This window comes from Pezoporus wallicus, unplaced genomic scaffold (genome assembly GCF_028554395.1).
Source record: "Pezoporus wallicus isolate ANWC-B61680 ecotype Strahan unplaced genomic scaffold, APGP_CSIRO_Pwel_v1 contig_11996, whole genome shotgun sequence".
Taxonomy (NCBI): domain Eukaryota; kingdom Metazoa; phylum Chordata; class Aves; order Psittaciformes; family Psittacidae; genus Pezoporus; species Pezoporus wallicus.
Genome location: NW_026641627.1, coordinates 36379 through 57712, shown reverse-complemented (window position 1 = coordinate 57712; position 21334 = coordinate 36379). Strand labels below are relative to the sequence as shown.

The 21334-nt window shown below is 40.9% G+C and overlaps 1 protein-coding gene across 2 annotated transcripts in view; it reads right to left on the bottom strand.

Annotated features, from left to right (window-relative positions):
* STK4 (serine/threonine kinase 4) overlaps positions 1-21334 on the bottom strand; it is a 279445-nt gene that overhangs the window by 256337 nt on the left and 1774 nt on the right. For both annotated transcript variants that reach the window (XR_008974272.1, XM_057424631.1), the window contains exons 2-9: positions 20333-20413; positions 19368-19496; positions 17367-17481; positions 16655-16819; positions 16082-16249; positions 15391-15528; positions 14612-14740; positions 12180-12366 (exon numbers count right to left, since the gene is read on the bottom strand). Coding sequence is in view for 1 of the 2 variants with exons in the window: in XM_057424631.1 (XP_057280614.1) it covers positions 12180-12366; positions 14612-14740; positions 15391-15528; positions 16082-16249; positions 16655-16819; positions 17367-17481; positions 19368-19496; positions 20333-20413 (1112 nt within the window). In the remaining variant the exon portion in view is untranslated. The remainder of the gene's footprint in view (positions 1-12179; positions 12367-14611; positions 14741-15390; positions 15529-16081; positions 16250-16654; positions 16820-17366; positions 17482-19367; positions 19497-20332; positions 20414-21334) is intronic.

The following is a 21334-nucleotide window of genomic DNA, read 5'->3' as shown; positions in this document are numbered from 1 at the left end:
AAAACCTGTGACCATAATGGAAGTAAGCACTGTGACAGTACCTAGTAAAATGTTGTTGTTCTGATAAAACACGCTTCTCTAGATACTGAAGGAGGTTACTCGTACTTGAAATGGATGTCCTAGGCAATACAGAAACCATCATTTTCAGAAAGCAGGAGCAGGACTAGAGTTAACAGAAAATGGCATCAGAACAGCCTAATTGTGGACTGTGGAAATCAGTTCACTGTGAATGCCACACATTTGAAATAAATACAGTCTATCAGGCAGGCAATCAACCAAAAGTTTAGAGCTTCAGATAAGCACACAGGGGATGGAGCTGTCCTTTGATGGGCTTGTGGAGTCTGCATAATGCAGGCTCTCCTGCAAGAGTTTGTAGAGAAGGCAAGCTATCACAAGACTGCTCGCTAAGGACATTCAGCACTGCTTTCCTCTTGAAAAAATATTAGCTGCTCTGAAAATCCATTAAAATTTAATCACTGAGTATTACTCTTGCACATAAAATTGCCATTGAGTGATCCAGAGCTTCCCTGACAGACTCTGACTGATCCTCAGACAAGTGTATGAATTCCTTGGTCAGCTATGAGATACTTTAGGAGGTTATTTGTCTATAGACACATTAAAGAACAAATTTCCATGAAGTATAAGAAACCTTGGCAGGGCATTTGGGTTGTGATACTGAGAGAAGCGTGGTTCTACACAGCACGAAATGTCATGATGCATTTTGAAACAGCACTGCATCGTGCTGCCTCTCCAGGGTCAGCTAAAAGCTCAAGCATGAACTGAAGTGCTTACACTTCCGCACCATAACAACTGGAGCAAAGACAAATTATTCTACCCCTGACAGCAGCTCCCTTTCTTTTAAAAAACAAAACCCAACCCCTCATCATCCAGAATTAGATCACGACAGACACCTTCAAAACAAGCTGCGTGAAGGTCACTCAGGGAACACATCTACGAAATAGAGAACAGATTTGCTGTTGGGAACAATTACTGAAACACAATAGCAATCCAATTACTGCTAAGTGATAAAACATTTATTTAGAGCAAAGTAAATGCACCCCTTGGATTCTGCTGCTGTCCAGCCTGCTGGAAGCAGGAGGCGAGTGGCTATGGCCAATCATAGCAATGTTTAACACCAACAAGTTTTGTAGCAATAGAGGAATTCATAACTACCGATGCTAACCTATACACAGCCAGCCTAGGTCTCAGTAATTGAGGCTTCCTAGGAAAAAAGACAGAAAATCTCTATCATTTGTACTCTATGTTTTGAAAACAAAGGTTTGCAGCAAGGAGACTCTGAAAGCAAGCGTTTTGCTCCAGTTCTTTTTCTTAAAGACTGTTTGCTCAAGCCAGAGCTTAATTCAGTGTCACTGAAACAACCATGCTCATTTCCCCCATCTTGTGTGTTAGCAACTGCAGGATTTGTAAACAACTGGTTACACCAACTGAACAACAACCTATTGTAGCATCATGGAATTATCCTAGAATCATGGAATGGTTTGGGTTGTATTCCTCCCAGGCTACCTGTTCTTGCTTCCACCCTCTGCAGGCTTCCTTTTTGCGCTTGAGTTTGTCCTGGAGCCCCTTATTCATGCAGGTATTTTTGCCTGACTTCCTCTCTGTAGGAATTCACCACTCCTCAGCTTGGAGGAGGTAATCCTTGAATATTAACCAGCTTTCATGGGCACCTCTTCCCTCCAGGGCTTTGTTCCAAGGTACTCTACCAAGTACATTCCTGAAGAGGCCAAAGTCTGTTCCCCTGAAGTCCAGGGTTACTGCGCACCCTCCATGCTGCCCTAAGGATCTCAAACTCCAGTAGTTTATTCCCCACGCAATATGCATTTGCATATAGGTCTTTAAGTTGGATCCTGCATGAAGCTGACTTGCTGCTGGAGTGGCTGGAATTCCTCTGTGCTGCTCTTCAGCTGACCTGCAATCCCTTTCCATGTTCTGAGCAGCTCGTGCTGGCACTGGCATCAAACTGCTAACAGTGAGATGGATTGAGGTTCCTCTCCCCTGGCAACTTGAATTATTGAAAGGCATAGCCAAACCCAAGCTTTATTTAATGAAATGTCTGTTTTCATGCAGAAATGAAACAGATGAAGGAAGCACATGAAGCAGTGGTGGCGAGTTCATAACCCTGAAGAGTACAACTGGATTTTCACCCCTACCAGTGACCAAAAAGCTGGTGGGAGGCTGCAGCAAAAGGCTGTCATGACACCAAAGGGGTCTCTGCCATAGTGAGAGGGTGGAAGGGAAGGGGGTTTGTTCAGCATATGAAGGGCAGGAGAGGCTCCACTGCGTTCTCCCATCCCAACAGGCCACCAGAGCCCTACTCTCACCCAGCAAAGGATGAGAGGAAGGATCTGAACAGTAGCAAGGGCAACTCAGCTGAAGAAAATTTTCACAACAGGAATGGTTGTGCAACACAGCAAGGATGAAATGACTACGCAAGGCTGTGAGCAACCACTGCACTTGGTCCCAGCCACGGCACAGGGAAGCAGACTGATGCCCTTCAGAGGTCCCTGCCAAGCTGTCATTAACATCCCTCAAACCCCCTGTCAGACACCTTTAACTCTGCACTTCCTTCAGGCACTTGAAACCTTTAGTCACCAATTTCAGTACATTTAGTCACTAATCTTAGTACATTTATACACATCAATGTGTGACACTGCATCCTCAACCATTTTTGTTTGAACTGATTAAAATAGAGATTGCCAACTGACAAAAAAAAGGGGGGGGGGGGGGGGGAGAGATAAAATTATAAACAGCCAGAATACAGATTTAAGATGCCCGAAGCTGTAGCTGCTGCTATGAACTCAGTAGAGGTGCATATGCAGCAAGACCAACAGAAACACTTCTGGAGACAGAAAGACATTATAGCAAATCAATTATCAGCTCAGCACGACTTGATTTCTTTTCATTAATGTTGGTGCTTAACATCAGTGTCATCTTTCCAAAGATGATCTGCTATTAATTCAACACAAGAATCACACTGCTATATCTTGAAGATCTGGATAACAGGCAGCCAAAGACAAAAATCGATCACTGCTATTTGCAGAAGCAGATACTGCTGAAAGATGACAGAGAACTAAACGTGTCTGTGCCAAAAAGCATTTAACTTCCTGGTTTTATAGGGTTAGACTAAAATATGAAGGTTTGACAGAAAGTGAGATCACAGCTGTGGCAGAGAAGAGCCTTTTATGAGAAGGTCACCCTGCAGTCACAAGAAAGGCTTCATCATGCATTTATTTTGGAACTTAAAGAGTTGCTTATAAGGATGAGCCACGAGAAGTCCCTGGAGCCATTAACGGTCTACCATTTAGATATGTAGTCATCGTTTAGGAGCTGTATTAATTACACAAATGGAACACCACAGCTCTGCTGGAGCCGGTCCAGCTGACTGCAGAATTGCAGGTTTGGGCTGGCTGTAGGGAGCCACAGACGCTGGCAGGAGCCCTCCACGGAAAGCTCACAAGTGCTGCCTGGTAGAAAGTCATGTTTAGAAAAGTCTAAGAACACCAGTATTATGTGTGAGAACAGAAGAAGAGTTGAAATTGGTTGGTCCAAAGGTAGAGAATGCTGTAAATTGCGAACAAATATCCCCTTAGATTTTGACTTTTAAGGGAGCACCATGCTAAGCTCACCACTGATTTAAGTGTACCCTTTCAGCAGTGGAAAGCAAAGTCTAACTGCATGAGGTACCATGAAAGATGGGACAGACCTTACCCAAAGCACAAACAGCCCAGATGAGACAAAAGACAACTGACAGATACAGGGCACTGCAAGAAACCAGCAAGGCAACATCAGCAGCAGCCAGTGGCCTCAGCACACTAGAGCCTCTCCTCTGCCAGGTTACAGCAAGGGCAAGTTTTAAAGAAAAACTTAAACAGCAATGTGCTCCCTTCCCAAAAACATCACCAGCCTCAATACTGGAAGGAATGGAAGAGGTCAGGGGTAGTGGCTGACTGCAACATACTGCCTTACATCAAGCAAAAGATGACAAAGAGGGTGTGGAGAGCCTTCAGGCCATTTGTATTTCCATACAATGCTGCAGAGAAAGTAGAATGACAGAGAAGGAACAACACAGTCAATTAAACCAACAGGAGATTTACTTTTTTCTTTTCTCCCAGCAGTAAAGAGCATTCATGAAACCAGATCATTCAGTAACATCTAATCCCAGAAATCAAAGCACTCATTTTGTTGATTTTGTCAAATTAGCTCTCACAATCGACAGTTTTCAGAAGCTCTTGAGCTTCAAAGGATGCCTTCAAAAGGAAAGTGGGATTTACAAAGTCCTTCTGTCAAGCTTGCTGGGTAATGAAACCAGAATTTCTGCTTTTCTCTAGAATTATTATTCTCTACTCAAACTTGACAGCAGAAGAATCCTTGACTTATTATTCTTCCTCTTGAAAGAGATTGCCGTTATCTCCATAGGGTGAATATTCTAGAGCTGCAATACTTGTCATGAGAGAAAGTAAGATAACTTCAGGAACACTTTTTTGTGTGCTCTCTACTCAAGTCAGTTTAGACAGTTAATACTTATGATACCTATCCTGGAAACCATGGTGAGAGATTTCCTCCCTTCACAAAATTAAAGCTGAAGTTATGGATGGGAACTATCATGAGAACATGCTACAAATTCATCTACAAAGATGGTAATGTAAATCAACAATGAAGCGATCAATAACTACATTAGCAACATCAAACTAAAACCTGATACTGGGAGCATGTATTTGTCAAGATTTCAGAAGGCTTCAACCTTTAGAAGGACAACTGGCCTCAGCAATGGATAATACTTGGGTTTATGACAACGAGGTGTCAGGAGCAACACAGGTTTAAGTTGACTTGTGCTAGGAAAGTATCACAAATGCCCTGCACAAAGCTCAGAAGTTGCACCCCTGCAGGCAGGAGCTCAAAAGAGCTCTGCAGACATGCAGTGAAGAGCACTCATGTTAACTTTGAAGAAGCAGAGCTATTACCTGCCTTTATTCAGCTGTAATGCCAGAAAGGAGCCGCTGGGACAAGCAGCACAGCCTTCTGCTACCATATACAAGACTATACAGTCCCTCTCACAGAGGGATCAAGGTCTATTGTAAAACAGTTGGTGCCTTGTCCTTGCTGTTGACAGGCTTGCTGCTCCTCTGGAGTCATAAACCCTCGCATTTCCAGGCTGCAGTTTATGGGTAGCCAGTGTATACGCACTTGCTTTTGAGCAAGCCTCAGCTTCTTGGCATTCAAACCATCATCCTCTACAGTGTTCACCTTCTCTCCTTGCCCTTTTTTAGTACTTTTATTTTAAGGAGTTCTCATATCCAATGTCATCTTTCATTTTAGAGGTCTAAATAAGCATAGATCTTTCACTGACTCCTCACAGGCTCAGTCCCCAGCAGTCTCAGTGAGCTGCTGTCTGCTTTAGATTGAATTTAAGACCGAAAATGCACCTGTATTTAGGATGCACAAAACACTGCCTGATAATTACGTGCAAGCAATGCTTCATTAATATTAAATTTTAAATGGAACTGCAATTTTACTTGCCTCAGGCTGTTTCTTAAGAGATCACAGATTATCTTTAGGAGCTGAACAGTGTAATTCGTATGATCAGGACCCAGTGATTCTATGCAGTGGAGCAGAGAGATGCCAATTTATTCAACCAGAGCAAAAAGTGCTCCATCATTAATGAATTCACCCACTGGCGATACAAGCTGAGATTTCCTCATATGAAAAGCAAACCACATAAGCTTCAATAGATAGGAAGTGTTATGGGGACAAGTCTTCCCATAATTATGGCCTATCTCAAACTAAATCAAACCAGAATATACCTGACAGGTGTTGCTATCAGGAAAGAGCTCCTAAATTACCATAAAAATCAATGCTTGGTATCCGAACTATTCTCTTTTAATGAATATAAAACATGAAATGATTCTATGATTCTATAAAAATCATCTAAGGAGAAGAGGACCAACACTCATTCAATGCTGTAGTGCATATAACAGGATTCATTCTGAAAGAGGAGGAAATCCTCACAGTAATGAGAGCTGCTAAAGACCAGGTTACGTCCTTTTGAATCCTTTTACATAAAAACTCAGCAAAGAAAGCAGTTATGTATTTCTAATGGAGGAAGAAACCTGCATTCACAAATTATCAGTGGACACCTTATGTCTTTCACCTCATTAGCTTGAACTGTTAATTTAGTCCAGCAACCACAGAACGTGTCATAGACAGCGAGATGTGAAGGTGCATCAAGAAAGAAGCAAACATTTCATACCCTGCATCATCTGGCTCATGTTCTAATGAGTCTTAACAGCAAAACAACCTCATGACAGGTATGCAGTCATCAGGTCCAGCACCCTATGGGTAACAGCTCAGGCTCCCCAAAGGGCATATAACCAAGTAAGTATTTGCTAACACCCTTTCTATTCATAACCTAGAAACTCATTTGCTTCTCTAGAGAGAACAGAAAAAAACATGGCATGGAACATCTTTTTCCCAAAGCTTGAAAAGTTTGCTGGTAAAAATTAATTTGGTTTTAAACTTCCGCAGTTGAGGCATTTATATTGTGGTTTTCTCATTCCTGCTCAGGAGGAAAGCTTTCTCCAGGATTTATTTTGATCCAGTAGAAAGCAAGCTTATTCTTAGAAGAGACAGGTAGGTTACAGTTTGCCTGTACATGCAAATATATGCATGGCTATGGGTCATGGCTATACCTACTAAGTGATTTACTCTGTCTCTTGGTTGAGTCTCCTGAAGCATACTGCCCCTATACATTATTCAGGACTCTGTTAGTAATATTTCCCATCTTCAAGACAATGCTGCTTCTCAGAGAACAAAAGAAATAACTCCTCTACTTTCTATCGCCCTCATCACAAATGCAGGAGTATTTAACGTGTTAGGAACAGCAAAAATAGCTGTGTTAAACACACACATCTCTTCAATTTCAATGTCTCAGCAAAAATATTAACAGATGATTAACTCTGTCTTAGTGTTAACATTTTGTCAAATATTCAGGACAACCAAAGGTGGACAAGCATCCAACTCAGCTCCCGGCTATCACTTCATGCTTCAGTCTGCACAGAACCCCTATTTCAATCGCTAACACCCTGCACTGAGCTCCTATCTCTATTCAAACAGGAAAAACAAACCCCACAACAAAGTGACAGCATATACAACTCCTCCTAATGCTCAGAACCACAGCCTGCAGTCCACGCAACTTGATATCCTTAACCTGTGCTAGCCCCTGTGTATGTCAAGTTTGCCAGCAAGGACACTATTAAGATAGAACTCAGAAAGCAGCACAGCTGGAAGACCTACCTGTGAAGATTTGTATTCCACACACCTCGAGAGTAGCAGTACAATGCTTATTACAGTCAAGAAGAATTTAATCAGTGTAGGAGTTTCTATAAACAGTGTGTTATTTAAACACATAATGCTAAGAGTGTTCAATGGCCCAATGATGCCTAAATGGTCCAATTTACTTAAAACACAGAACTGTACCAGTGGACATTAATAACTCTAAGTAGTGAAGCTGCTACAAAGAGCTATAGTCTACGGAGGAAACCAGAGGTAAAACACAGCCAACATCTTTTGATACCCAAGTGATGTAAATCCTGACAAGATGCAGAGCTATTCTCTACAGTACCTGCATCAGGTATTTGGGTAACATGAATCTGCACTTTTTTTGACAAATACTGGTATTACACCACCGACAGCTACCTCAGCTACATACCAGTAATACTTCATTCAATTAAAATATTAACACAATCACATAAAGCTTCCATATTCCTCTTGCTGTTCATGTTACAGCTTTTATAGTCATTGCTTTACTAGAAAAGTCACAGGTTAATTACTGAGGGGAAAAAAGCTCCCTAAGTCTTGGCAGTAACAATTCTCAGGTTCAGGTTTAAGCATCGCCTACTGGATGTCTCATAAAGCCACCAAGACTAACAAGCTTTACTTCAAGTCATTTTTCTAATGGGAAATTGTGAAGTTTGCATCTTAGCTCATTTAATTTACTAATGAAATCCAATCTCCCCCCAGAAGGGGAAATATCTTTTTGAAAGGACACAACCATACTTAGCAGTGTCAGCATGCTCAAAGCATAACAAAACCCAAACCACCCAGAACTGTATTATGAGAACAAAGCCTAGAATTCTTTATTTTAAACATTCACAAACTATGAAGAATTTTTACCTGCACATTACATTACCAAGACAGAGGCAACAGCGTTATTAGAGCTTCTGGTCTACCTCTGCAGCAGACACTACTGAATACGTGCTGCATTAATAAAGCCCCACACCCACAATTCTTCCACCATCTCCAGATCCCTCATTCATTTCAATCTCAAAACCAGACAGCCCAATGCACACCACTGCTGGCAGTTCTGTTCTCCAGTGTCATTTTATTTGGTGCTTAAACAAGCAAGAGGCCCTTTAAAGTAGAAAAGAGGACAGATTATAGTAGTAGACAAACTAGATCCTATTTCACTTGGATCTGATTGTATTGCAGTGTCCAAGGAAGGCAATATGTTTATCTGCTATATTATAAAATTATGTTCCACTCTCTAAATTGAAGAGAAAAACTCATGCCAAGTTTCCACTATCTAAAGACCTATAGCAAATAAAGTAGAAAAAGCAAAAAGAGTAAAAAATGCTGCACTGTTTACTAGCACTTTGTATTCGCTCATAGAAAAATGGGGAAAAGATTCTTTCAGACATATTAACAGTTCAAAAGTTAGTCCAGCTTTCAACCACAATGGAAATGTCTTATTACAAATCATTGTTCATCTACAGCTCTTCAGCTACTTCCAAAGTCTCCTTGGAATAGTTTAACTGCAATCCAGAAGTAATCTGTTAGCAATCGATTTATAAGTAAAATGCATCACAGCACAATTTAGTATCTGCGGTTTCAGGCAATCACTTGAGTGCTTTCAAAACGCATAACAGAATGTCACAGTGACATTTTTAATGCTGACAGAGTATTTATATTGAGTGCTCAGAAAAAAGCCACGCAAATGAAAGAATTTAAGCAAACAGAATTACAGCTCAATTGACCACAAAACTAAACTTCCCCTGCAATGTAATATACTGGGATTTACAAATGCTTTTCCTCTGAGCCTGAAAAGTCATTAATTGATTTATGAAAAGAATCACTTTCAAGGCTATTGAAAGCTATTTGCTGAACATTTCTAAGACAATCCTATCAAAAGCATTGTATTTCAGTATCCTATAAACACTTTTTACATTAAGAATAAATGAAACCGAGCCAAAAACTGGTGAAGACAGAGATTTGTATTTTGGAAGTAGGAAGAAGCGCTAGAGAACGATCTCAGAAGCCTGCAGTTAAAAAACCCAAGACATGTAAGGAAGCTAAATTCTTCTCCTAATGCGATACAAGAAAAATCAGAACATTTTTATTGACCTAAAACAGATTTTATTGTGAGTCATAACACAAGCTGCCAAATGAAATAGAGATGTCTTTAAAAATACAAATCAATGAAACTTCTTCAACCTCAAACAGCATTATTACATTTATATTTAAGATTACAAAAAGAACTTGCTCCAGAGAATTCTGCAGCAGGCTGATGAGCTTCACCATTAAATCAATTTAACAGACTGTTATGAGAACACGAATATCGAAATGGCAAGCTGAAAAATGGAGCTACAGGCAATTCACATGAAGGGCAAGCTGCTCAAAGACATTGCCTTGCAGTGCGGCTGAGAAATACACACAGAACAGCTCTGTGCAGCAGCCTGTATTCCAGAATTACAGTACTGGCAAAGGAAGAAAATAAGGTGTTAAAAATGAAGTTTTAGTCTGGTACAGTAATACTCATTAACATCACATTTCTTGGAATGCAGGTACCAGCTATGAAAACACAGCACAGCCCGAGTGTGCTGAGCACAGCTGGATTTCACTGGATATCACTGCGTGACACCCATCGACACAAATGTGGTACAGTGTCAACCATCACCTGCACCTAGGTTCTCAGAACACTTCCTTCAGCAGGCAGAGCTGCTCAGGCACTTCTGCTGCATACTCAGCTTTGAATACCATGATGCAGCAGCAGTTGAAGAACAGAGTGCTTTAGAGTCTGAAGGCTAAGGAAGCTTTAAAGTAATAACTCGACTTTCAAGTCACAGAGATGTAGAGCTAGTTCCGGAGCTCCCTCTTGAGGTCAGATACTACACTATATTGAAGACACTGCTATACTCTCATAACTGATTTTACTCAAAATGAGACTATGCCCTTGCAAAAGATATTATCAAAGGCATCTCTTCAAAGATGAGACCTCACTTGGAGTATTGTGTGCAGTTCTGGTGTCCTCAACAGAAAAAGGACATGGAACTGTTGGAACAAGTCCAGAGGAGGGCCACGAGGATGATCAGGGGACTGGAGCACCTCCTGTATGAAGACAGGCTGAGAAAGTTGGGGTTGTTCAGCCTGGAGAAGAGAAGGCTGCGTGGAGACCTCAGAGCAGCCTTCCAGTATCTAAAGGGGGCTTATAAGGGTGCTGGGGAGAGACTGTAGTGATAGGACAAGGGGTAACAGGTTAATACTTAAACAGGGGAAGTTTAGATTGGATCTAAGGAAGAAGTTCTTTACTGTAAGAGTGGTGAGGAGGCACTGGAATGGGTTGCCCAGGGACGCTGTGAATGCTCCATCCCTGGTGGTGTTCAAGGCCAGGTTGGACAGAGCCTTGAGTGGCAGGGTTTAGCGTGAGGTGTCCCTGCCCATGGCAGGGGGTTGGAACTAGATGATCTTAAGGTCTTTTCCAACCCTAACTATTCTATGATTCTAAATCTCTGCACACTAGTTTGTAGCCAGCATTAGATGCTTTTGAGTTACAAGCGCTGCAATCTTAAAATACAGGAAGATCAACTGAAGAGGCACTTACACACCTTTGGCAGCCGAGGCAGGAGCACCACAAATAGTAAAACCCCTGTTATCATGAATCACCAAATGGAACAATACACACTGGCAATGAGAAACTAACAGTGTTGTCTATTTGTAAAGAAACTGCAATTGCTCTAGGTTTAAGGCTGTTAACGTCCCATTCTTCAAGTGACATTTTAGCTACTCTAAGCATCCCTTTGTCTCCTTGCCAAAGCTACCTTGTTCCACAAAGCCCAACAGCATTACTCCATTGTCTTTGCTGCCACAACCTGCTACATGGGCTGACACATCTGGCTTTTCATGTGCTCAATCAGTGGTTGTCAAAATTTGAAAACTTTAAACAGATTCTGATGAAATTTCACCCTCAAAACCAGCATCTTTCCACAAGCTCCAGAAGGACCCCACACAGAAAAAGCTTTGAACAGAGAAATTCCTAAGAAAACTCATGTTGAAAATTTTTCTCCTCTCTCACAATAGCTGAAGGGTCAAAAGCAGACAGCCAAGGAAGTCTTTGGAAGGAGTGCAAGAGAACAAGCCTTGCCCATGATAGTCGTATTTAACCACTGCTGAGCCTCCACTCAGCACTTTCCTCAGTCCCTGAGCAAATATCCATGAGCTACATCATTTAAAAACCTGTCCATCCTGTGACAAGGCTTGCAGTTTTTTTAAGTTTTTCTATTTTAGGGTAGAACAGATTTCAACTTGAATGCCTCAAAACAGCAACACAGAGTTTATTCAGTTGTCCTCAGTGATTAAGGTAACGCTAAAGAAACGCACCAGTCTAGAGACATGCTGTCTCCTCCCACTGCATGCCTTGCTGTGCTTGAAACCTGGGAGATATCTGTCACTTTATAAACATAGCCCTTAATTTGAGGCATCAATTCTGACACATACTTACCATTTTCAGATGCCAGATCACCTGCTAAAGCAACAGAATTTATTCTATTAACCCTATGCTAGTCTCACTCCTCTACGTTCTGTGAAAATGACGAAGAACCAACAAAACCCCCCACATTAGCAAGAATCAGATGGGTTTTGATCACCACAGAAACTGGTGGACATTGTGCACAACTCATCAGCTACACCAAGTGCAAGACTAAAAAGAATGGCTTGAAACTTGGACCTAGAAAGGGTCTCTTCTTCACTGCCAGACAGCATTCACCTAAGAGTTCTAGCTCCCTACAACTAAAAGCAACCACAAAAAAAATCAAAGCAGGTTGGAAATACACATCATAGCCTGCATTACGTCTTAAGTAATATTCTAGAAGCTAAAGATGTTTTCTTACTTTTCATGGTGCCCTCCTCTTCTTCCTCTTCAGTGTTTATGACCATTGTGCCCAGCTGGGATTCCAAGGTGCCATCATGTTCTATCATTGTGTTGGCTCCATCAGTCATGGTGTTGACAGCTCTTATGGTACCAGTTTCATCTCCACTTGCCCTCACCATGGTACCTGAATCAGTTTCATCTTCTTCCTGTACAAGAATGTCAAATACATTTTTACTGGTGATGGTGAAGGCCCATGAAGAACGTGTCCTTAAATACAGACAAGTCTTACTAATCCAGAGATATTTACAAATACACACAGAAGCAACATTTTGTTTTATGCACTTAAATTCTCTCCCTGTCATCTCCAAACAGGTAATGAAAAGTCTCTGTGCTTTTCTGCCAGTGTAGTAAGTAAGAGAACAGATAAATGATCAGAAGTTTCTCAATACAAGTTGTATCTCATTTTTGACCTGGTGACCCTCTGCAAGAGTAGATTACTACACTCCTTCAGTCATTAGTGTTCCTAGTCATGTTACCAGTTTTAACAGTTGATCTAAAACCCCTGTCTCAAGTGGTACAGTTCACTGAGGAGTCACTAGTTATTAGCAATAGGTCTAAGCCTAGAGTGCACGTGGCACACTGATGAAAAATTATTAGGAGCCTGTCTTTAACATTCAGGTAATTTTACCTGCTATCAACTTCAGAAGCACTGAATAAAAATGAACTGAATTTGAAATTATTTTAAAAGGAATGAAAGAAATTATTAAAGTGAGTGATTTTTTTGCATGAAAACTATTTCTTATCTTTTCACTTGCTAACAGGTGCTAATGCTATACAAGTTTGAGTTATAGCTGTCAAGGCTCAAGAGACTGACTCTGTGGAAAACACAAGCTCCGGAAACAAATTCTGGTCGGACAACTTCCCGGCCCAGGAAGTCAGCCAGAGGTGGTAGTTTCATTAGGTGGTGTGTGCTTCACTAAGTTTAGATTGTGACCAGGATTTCACAAATAAGGTCAAAATTTCCACAACCTATTTAGTTTCTTGGAAACGTGGCTCAGCTATTCAACTTAAAGAATGAAAGTCATTTCCCAGGTTTACAGCAGGGTTTCTAGGCATCTCACCTTAGATGAGATACTCAACTTCGGTTGTGAGGATAAAGTTCACAGTTCTTTATGTGTGACCATGGCCTTACTGATCTGTATTAGCGTTAGAGGAAAAACACAGGTCTTGCACATCAAGCTGTAATGTCACTGAAAGGAAGTACACCCCTCCATGTTCTGGTGTTCCATGCATTTTATCTGTTCTGTCAAAGGTGTCTACATCATTTACTTCCCAGCCTCAAAACCAATAGCAAAAGGAGGAGAAAACTACATGAAATGCTAATGGAGGAAAAGTAATTTTATGTGGAGATGAGTGGGTGAGAGGAAGTAACAGATTTGCTAGCTACACATCATTTAACAAAGGACTAAAGCAGGAGTTTTCATAGCACTTGGGAAGTGCTTAGGAACACTTTTCTGCTAGCCGACAAGGAGTAGAGAAGCTTCAAGAGAACACACACACTGACAGAGACCAACTCCACTACAAAGACATCATCTCTCAGCAATGTGACTCCAGACCAGTCAGAAATGAAGAAATACAGACTAGGGACAATACTCTTGGAGCCAACATCATGGCAACATGACCAGTAAAGTTACTTCCACACTGAATAAATAGGCAGTCCTAAACTGGAAAACTAGATGAACAATGTCTTCACCATCCAGACTGTGGGCCATGCTGTTCAAGTCTAACCTCTGAAAAGGTCTGGCATATAATGCCTTTTGTAGCACATTTCATTTATTCAGGTTGAAGCAGGCAGAGGCTCAAAAAACAGCTTTCAACATGCTTGCCATATTTACATGCTGTAACCACTGAAACAAGGAGCTCAAATTTAAATTCACAGCAATCCCCTGGACACTTGTCATGCCCTCACCTCAGGTTTCTGTCGGTTGCTCTTGTGTAGTAGAAAGTTTCTATAAGGGAGGTTCTAAAGCACAACAATAGTAAAACAACACAACATACTTATATCATAGTGCATCACAGGTGATATTATTACTTTATACCAGGAGAGCAGTCTAAGACCTAAATCTACAATGAACAATTCTCATTACTGAATAAATAATATAATCCAATTGGGAAAATACATCAAGTCTTCTGCATACACTCCTTTGCAGACCTATTCAATCACAGGTCTGGAGCTACACTATAAGCTAAACAGCAAGCCATGCATGCTTGCTATCCCACTGTATAAAGATTGAGAAGGGACCAAGCATTGGGTTAAGTATAAACCTCAGTAACTGCATAAAATTCGAGAGCAAGTGGATAAAATATTGCCAAAACAAAAACCAAAGCAGCTAAGCCTTATGAAAGGAGCAAGAGTTTGGACTTTGTACACAGTTGCTGTTAAATACTCACTGAATTTTCTTCATCATCTTGATCCAGTTCACGCTGTTGTGCCTCTTGACGTTTCAGCTTGATATCCATTGCTTCATTTATTAAGTCTCGCAGAATTGACACTCCCTTGGCACTTTTAACAAAAGGATGCTGAAAAAGATTTTGAAAACAAATAAGCACTGCACCCAAGCCAAGATCTAACTATAAAACATGGTTACTATAGTCTACTTCCAATCAAAGTTAAGGTTTAATACATTACTAAAATAAAAATCCAATACTTCTGTTTGGCAGAGGAGGGAGACCTCCAAACAAGACCATGCCCCAAAGGCACTACTACTGCTGTGAGACCTTTGGCTCACTCCCTTCCACAACTCCACTTACTTTCCTGAGCAGCTTAGATGTCAAGAACCATTACACAGATCATCACCATTGAGACCATTCAGAGCAATCACTTTCATTTAGCATCCCCTTTTTTAAGAGGCAGTTTCTTGGCTGTGCTGGTGAAAACTTTAAAGTAAAAAAACACCAAAACTAAACAACAGCAACAACCCCTCCAAAGCCAAACAAACAAAAACCCAACCCAGAGAAGACACAGATGGGAAGTTGAAGTCAGACTGGGCCTTAGAAAAGAACTGAAAATTTGAAGTTGAGTGTAAGATTTTCAAAATGACATATTAAAAAGTAAAGTCTGTAGTGAGCAAGAGTAGCAAGAAATGAAACCAAGATCTCAACAGCCACGGGGCACTGCCTGCTCTAGAAAGCCTTCTCTAGAGCTTATGTACTGGTAAGAAAAGGCACACCTGCAGAAGCTGGGTTGCAGTGGCACGCTGCTCTGGGCTCTTGACAAGACACTGCTTTACAAAGTCTGTAAAATTGTCTGACCAGAGCTCTGGTTTCCGGAATGTTGGAGGTGGATTTGTGGGAATCATGAAAATTGCCTAAAACCAGAAGAACAGTCCAGATTTGCAAACAAAGTTTAATGCTTTCCAACAATACAACATGAACACACACAAACAGACATAGGTACTAAAGAACAACAGACATTTCGAGTTTGCTGCTTCTGAAGAGTTTGTGCCAATATTATACATAAATTTGCTCAGAGGGATCAAGTAACAAGAAATCAGACTTTTCTCACTAGGTGCTTACACTTCTGTCTGAGCCATTTTGTGCCCCAGGTGATGCAAATCTGCTTTTTTTGTCTTAAAAAATTTGTATTTGCATTAAAAGAAAAAAATCACTTTGGATAATACAGCTGAAAATGTATTTCTTCACACTTAACACAGGGAGCTTCAGCTATGTCTTAATGGAAGAGGATTGTGATTTTCTTTCCCATGTAGATTCTCTTTCTCAAAGACCTGCTTTTCATTTAATCAACAGTGCAAAGAACTGTCAGAAAACAAATTCAAAGCAGGTGGCACACCAAGATGTTATTCAGCCAGCTACAACAGCAAGATGTCCTTTCCATACCTTTTAAAAGGTCACAGTCCTTACCCTCATAGGATGAATATCTGCATATGGTGGCTTGCCTTCAGCCATTTCTATCGCAGTGATTCCCAGAGACCAGATGTCTGCAACACAATTATACCCTATTTCTTGAATCACTTCTGGAGCCATCCAAAATGGGGTGCCTATAACTGTGTTCCGCTTTGCCATGGTGTCCTGAGGAGAAGAGAAGGATCAAGATCCAGGCAAAGGGAACTGTATTAGTCAAAAATGTTCATTAATGAATTATCACCCTAATTATCTTCCACTCACATGCACACTATTAGGCTCAGCAAGGCTGGGATACAGACAGCTGCAAAGAGGAATTGAAATATGCTTACAGAAGTTACAGATATCCTGCAGAAATCAGCAAATGCTACCTCAAGCCATTACTTGGGTATAAAGGTTTCCACAGAGGAAGCTCTGCTCTAATCTGTTGCTGGTTTAGCATCTTATTATGTCAATGTAAAGTGCTAAAACCCAGTTCAGAACAACTCCTCAAAGTCTCCACAAGCTCATCACACTCACATGCAGGTTAAAAAGATAAGCTGAAGTGTACACATGCATCTTGGTTTTACTTACTGTAAGTTGTCCTGCCACGCCAAAATCTGCAAGTTTAGCATGTCCCTCTGTATTTAGCAATATATTTCCAGCTTTGATGTCCCTGTGTATTTTCCTCATAAAATGCAGGTACTCTAGTCCTTTCAGTGTTGATTGCACTATTGTAGCAATTTCCTCCTCTGTGAGCTAAAGAAAATAAAAGTTACTGCCAAGCCATCAGCTGCTGAGATGTAGCATTATTGTGTTTCAGTCTATGCTTCCTGAGATTCACTAATTGCCATTTAATTGCCTTCACTAAAGGTTGCTGTACTAATGGGGAAATTAGTCAGTGAGTTACAGCATTACGTAGAACTAGATGCCAGTCAGCATACACATGTACCACTTCACATACCGTAACCCTTTCTCAACTAATAATTCTTATCCTGCAATAGCCAAAATAAAGCAAAGTCAAGTCAAACAGACTACAAATTCTACTTTGGAATTGGTTTGGGTTTTCAGGAAAGCCAACAAACCAAAATCTGCTCCACTGATTACATTACCCAGATAAGCAAAACTCTATCAATGTCATCAACTCCCTTACTTTCAGAGGAACAAAGGACGTGCATCTCAAGTTCTGGTCAATGGTTGTGTCAGGCACTGAACAACATGAGAATTATGTCCAGACTACTCAGCTCCCCTGAGCTGCTGGACACCCCTATTTCCCATTTACATATTCAAAGAAGAAAGGACATACGGTTTTGTTTCGTAATCGAATAATATCAGACACAGATCCAGCGCCGCAGTATTCCATGACTATCCACAGGTCCGTGTTCTTAAAATAGCTGCCATAATATTTCACCACATGAGGACTACGAAATGTGAAAAAAGAAGAAGAAAACAAAGCATCAGACATCAGTCACCAGCATAACTGAATAAGCACAATACACTGCAGAGTCCCTAAGTATGCTTTAGAAATTCAGAGCTGAAGTGCCGCTGAAACCCTGATTAAAAGTATTCCAAACCAGTCTGAACTTGCACAGGGTTGCTGCAGCCCTGCCAAGCTTCTTCCCCAGAGTGGTGCTCATCCGACCCGCCAGTAAGGCAGTTCAGGGAGCTAAACCATCTGAAAATAAATCCCGTAGAAATAAGAAGTGATTAGCTTCAATCTGGTTTAGCTCCCTGAATTGGATTACAGCAAGGTCAGTGCTGTGGCAAGCAAGAAGGCAGGACAAGGGAATGAGAAACAGACCACAGCAGTCCCCAGTAAAGCTGCTGCAGAGCATTTGCAACCAAGTTGAAACATTAAATAAGGTCCAAAGTTCACTGGAAAATAGTTATCATGTTAATTAATATGAATGTTTCCCCACTACCACATGCACCTACTTGTTTTCACAAGTGAGTCCAGGATGTATTTTAGGAATCCAGTGCAACCTAGGACTGCCTCTCACAGTCAGACCTCTGGCTGCCTAAAAACCAAAATCCTAGTAAAGTACGTTGGTCAGAATAACTATCTGTCCTCTGCAGACCACTAACAGAAAGGCTACTCCTGAATTTATGGGAACAGAACTAGGAAACAAAAGTGCACTTAATGTACAATCTGCTGAATTTTTTCTAAGGAAAAACCGTGGAAGTGGCAAGTCACGTCACAGTGCACAATGTTCCTACTTAATCGACGATCCAGTGACTCGCCCCCTCTGCTCTTCTTAACTGTAAGGTCTCATCTCAGGCCTTGCAATGTTAATATTTAATTTCTTTTAAGAAAGAGACTCCTAGTAATGATTTCCACGTTACACAGTAAGATTTTTCACAAACAAATTGTTTTCAAGTTACATTTTTTGTCTGCCACCAGTCACCTTCATTTAAAGACAGTGAGAGCGAAGCACAGTAAGAGTGAGTGACTGGCCTCACAGTTCCATAGTGCTAATGCAACTTATTTTAAACAGCTTGCCATGCCTGATATCCAAAGGCAATGTTTCTTAAAGCCAGATTCACAATACCAGAAGAAAATAGTTTATTTAAACTAAGCCTTAGACACACTTTGAGAGGAGGTCTTCTACACCCCTGAGCTCTTCATTAAGTTGTTACAAAATCTTTTGCCATAAGAAGCATGCAAAGACAACCCAAAGAGCCAACCATCAGCCCAGAGAGCTACCAACAAGTTATTCTGGGGATGCTCACATCAGCAGACAGCTTGTACTGTGCTAGAACTTCCACAGGCAAAAAAAGGCCATGAAGGACACTTCTGCCACCCAAGCAGGTGACAGCACATTGATTACGCACATGCAAGAGCAGTCATGCGTTAGTGGCTCTCGTCCACGTGCCCCTTAAACAAGCCAACAAAAAAACCTCTTCTAACAGTTTTCTGTGTCCACACCGAAGCATTTTTAGAAGTCATTACCCCCCTGGACATGGAAACTGCTGCTCTAGCACACCATCAAGTTACCAATGCTCAACAAGTGATAGCACATGGGCAGAACTGCAGTAACCGCTCACATGCTCAGCTCTCTGCTGGCAGCAAGTGCAAGGTTATTCAACTCAGCTTAATGCTCTTTTAGTGCAAGCTACATTTTTGTTGTCTTACCTGTGGGGGGTTAACACTACCCAAATGGTCAGTTAACATGACTCAGTTGATACGAGGTAACTTGATCGTACAAGTCCAGCCTTTTAAAAAACATTTAAGGCAACATCATGGCTTTTATTTGATTAAATGCCATTTTCTTTGCATACGATAATGGGGTTTGCAGTACACATTTACCTGTCACATTGCTGCATTATGGATATTTCCTTTATGATCTCTTGCAGGTCAGATTCCACAGGAACTTGCTTAATTGCAACAATTTGACCCGTTTCTTTATGAATAGCTTTGAACACGCTGCCATAGGAACTATGAAACAAAATATTAAACAAACACTGAATACATTAACATTTTAAAAATGCAAATGCTTTTTGCAAGTGCAGCCATCAGGTGAAAAATTAACTGGCCTTCTGCTGAGAGTATTTTGAGTTTTTAATGTAAATAATCAGTCCACTAGCTTCTAAACCTAATACAAGTAAGTCGCAGCACACTGAGATGGTCAGAAAAGAGCCAACCACCACCACATTGCCTGTAGCTTTGGAAAATTTGGAAATCTACACAAATCCAACCAATCAGATTCTCTCTTTTCCCAGCATACAGTACCAGCTGAGCATCAGTAACAACTACAGCTGTGTCACAGAGGTTTGCTTGCTCTTGTCAGATATTATCTGTCTTATTTCCAGCTTCTTCCAACATCCAGGCAGATTTACAACTCGGGTTTTGTTCAAATGAGCTGCTTAAGGCAGCAAACATGTCACTCACTGAGTGCTCCCATGCTGCTCTACCTTACCAAGCAACAGAAGTTAATTTCCACTTTGTGCAGCTTCCACAGGAGGTACCAGGGATGAACTACAAAACCTCTTGAGCTCCCACAGAGCCCTATCAGCTCCAAATTAGCATCTTTCAACAGTGTTTTAACTCCCTGCTGCTGAGCTGTAAGCTACTGTTTGGATTAAGATATCGTACTTTTGGGAAACAAATTCTTTATTTTGTTACTAACCAAGCACTGTTGCTATGTTAGTCCATACCTTTGCAGTAACAGCATCATGACAAAAATGAAAAATCAGAGACCACTGAACACATACCCATTACACTAATCTGTTCTTAGAGAAACATACACTGGGCACATGGAATAGAACACGTACCCTTCTCCAAGCTTCTCTAACACGTCAAATACTTCTTCAGGTTGTTTGGTTAAACTATCTTCATCCAACTTCTTCAGCTGCCTGCATATGAAAGAATAAAGAAATGATTATATTTAACTGTACAGCAGTTTGGGCTTTGTTGAAACAGAAGAATAAACAGCACCATTTAAACATATGCAAGGCTTAGCAAGAAGTAAATTGATTATGAAGTTAAGTTTATTTCACCCAACCAGGAGAGTGAATGTTATTAGCATCAAATAGCAAAAGAGGACTGGGAATTGCAGAGAACAGGATTCGATCTGGCACACAAATAACAGTCCTTCTTGGTGGAAACACCCCTCAGGATCTATATGCTGGTGGTCAAATCCCAGCACAGCACTGCAGTCTTGCAGCTATTGGACACACCTGCTAAAGTTCAAAGTCTTGAACAGAAGGATATGTAGTAAGGGCCATGCAAAAGGCAACATCATCTTCCCTAATGCATTTGGAGTATGTTTGAGATACATTTGTTAGAAGGAAGGATGCAATACTCATCTCACCTGTACATTTTTAATACCAGAAGTTCAGATCTTAAATTTGTGAGCCTGGACATATACTAGGAAAGTTCTAACAGGAAAAAAAAATAAAAGGAAACTGATCTTTCAGGATCTTTATGCTGCTTGGTCCATCCCTCTTAAATGCATTAATAACAAGAGTCAGCTGAAATACTTCCTAGGGAAGGGATGCTATGTGATCCTTCACTCAGCCGCACTGGTCTCCAGTACAACTTTCAGAGAGATTCCATCCACAAAGCAACAAGAACTGACCACATTTGTTTCAGTCTACCCCTACCACACCAACAGCTGTTCATCAAAAAACCTCCTGAAACAGTTAAGAACTACATAGAAAAAAAAAAAAATGAGCTGAAAACAAAGTATTTTACTGTCGAGCAAGAGCCCACAAATGAGTGTTCTTTGGTTTTCACACAACTAAAGTCTGAAACAACAACAACAAAACTAAAAC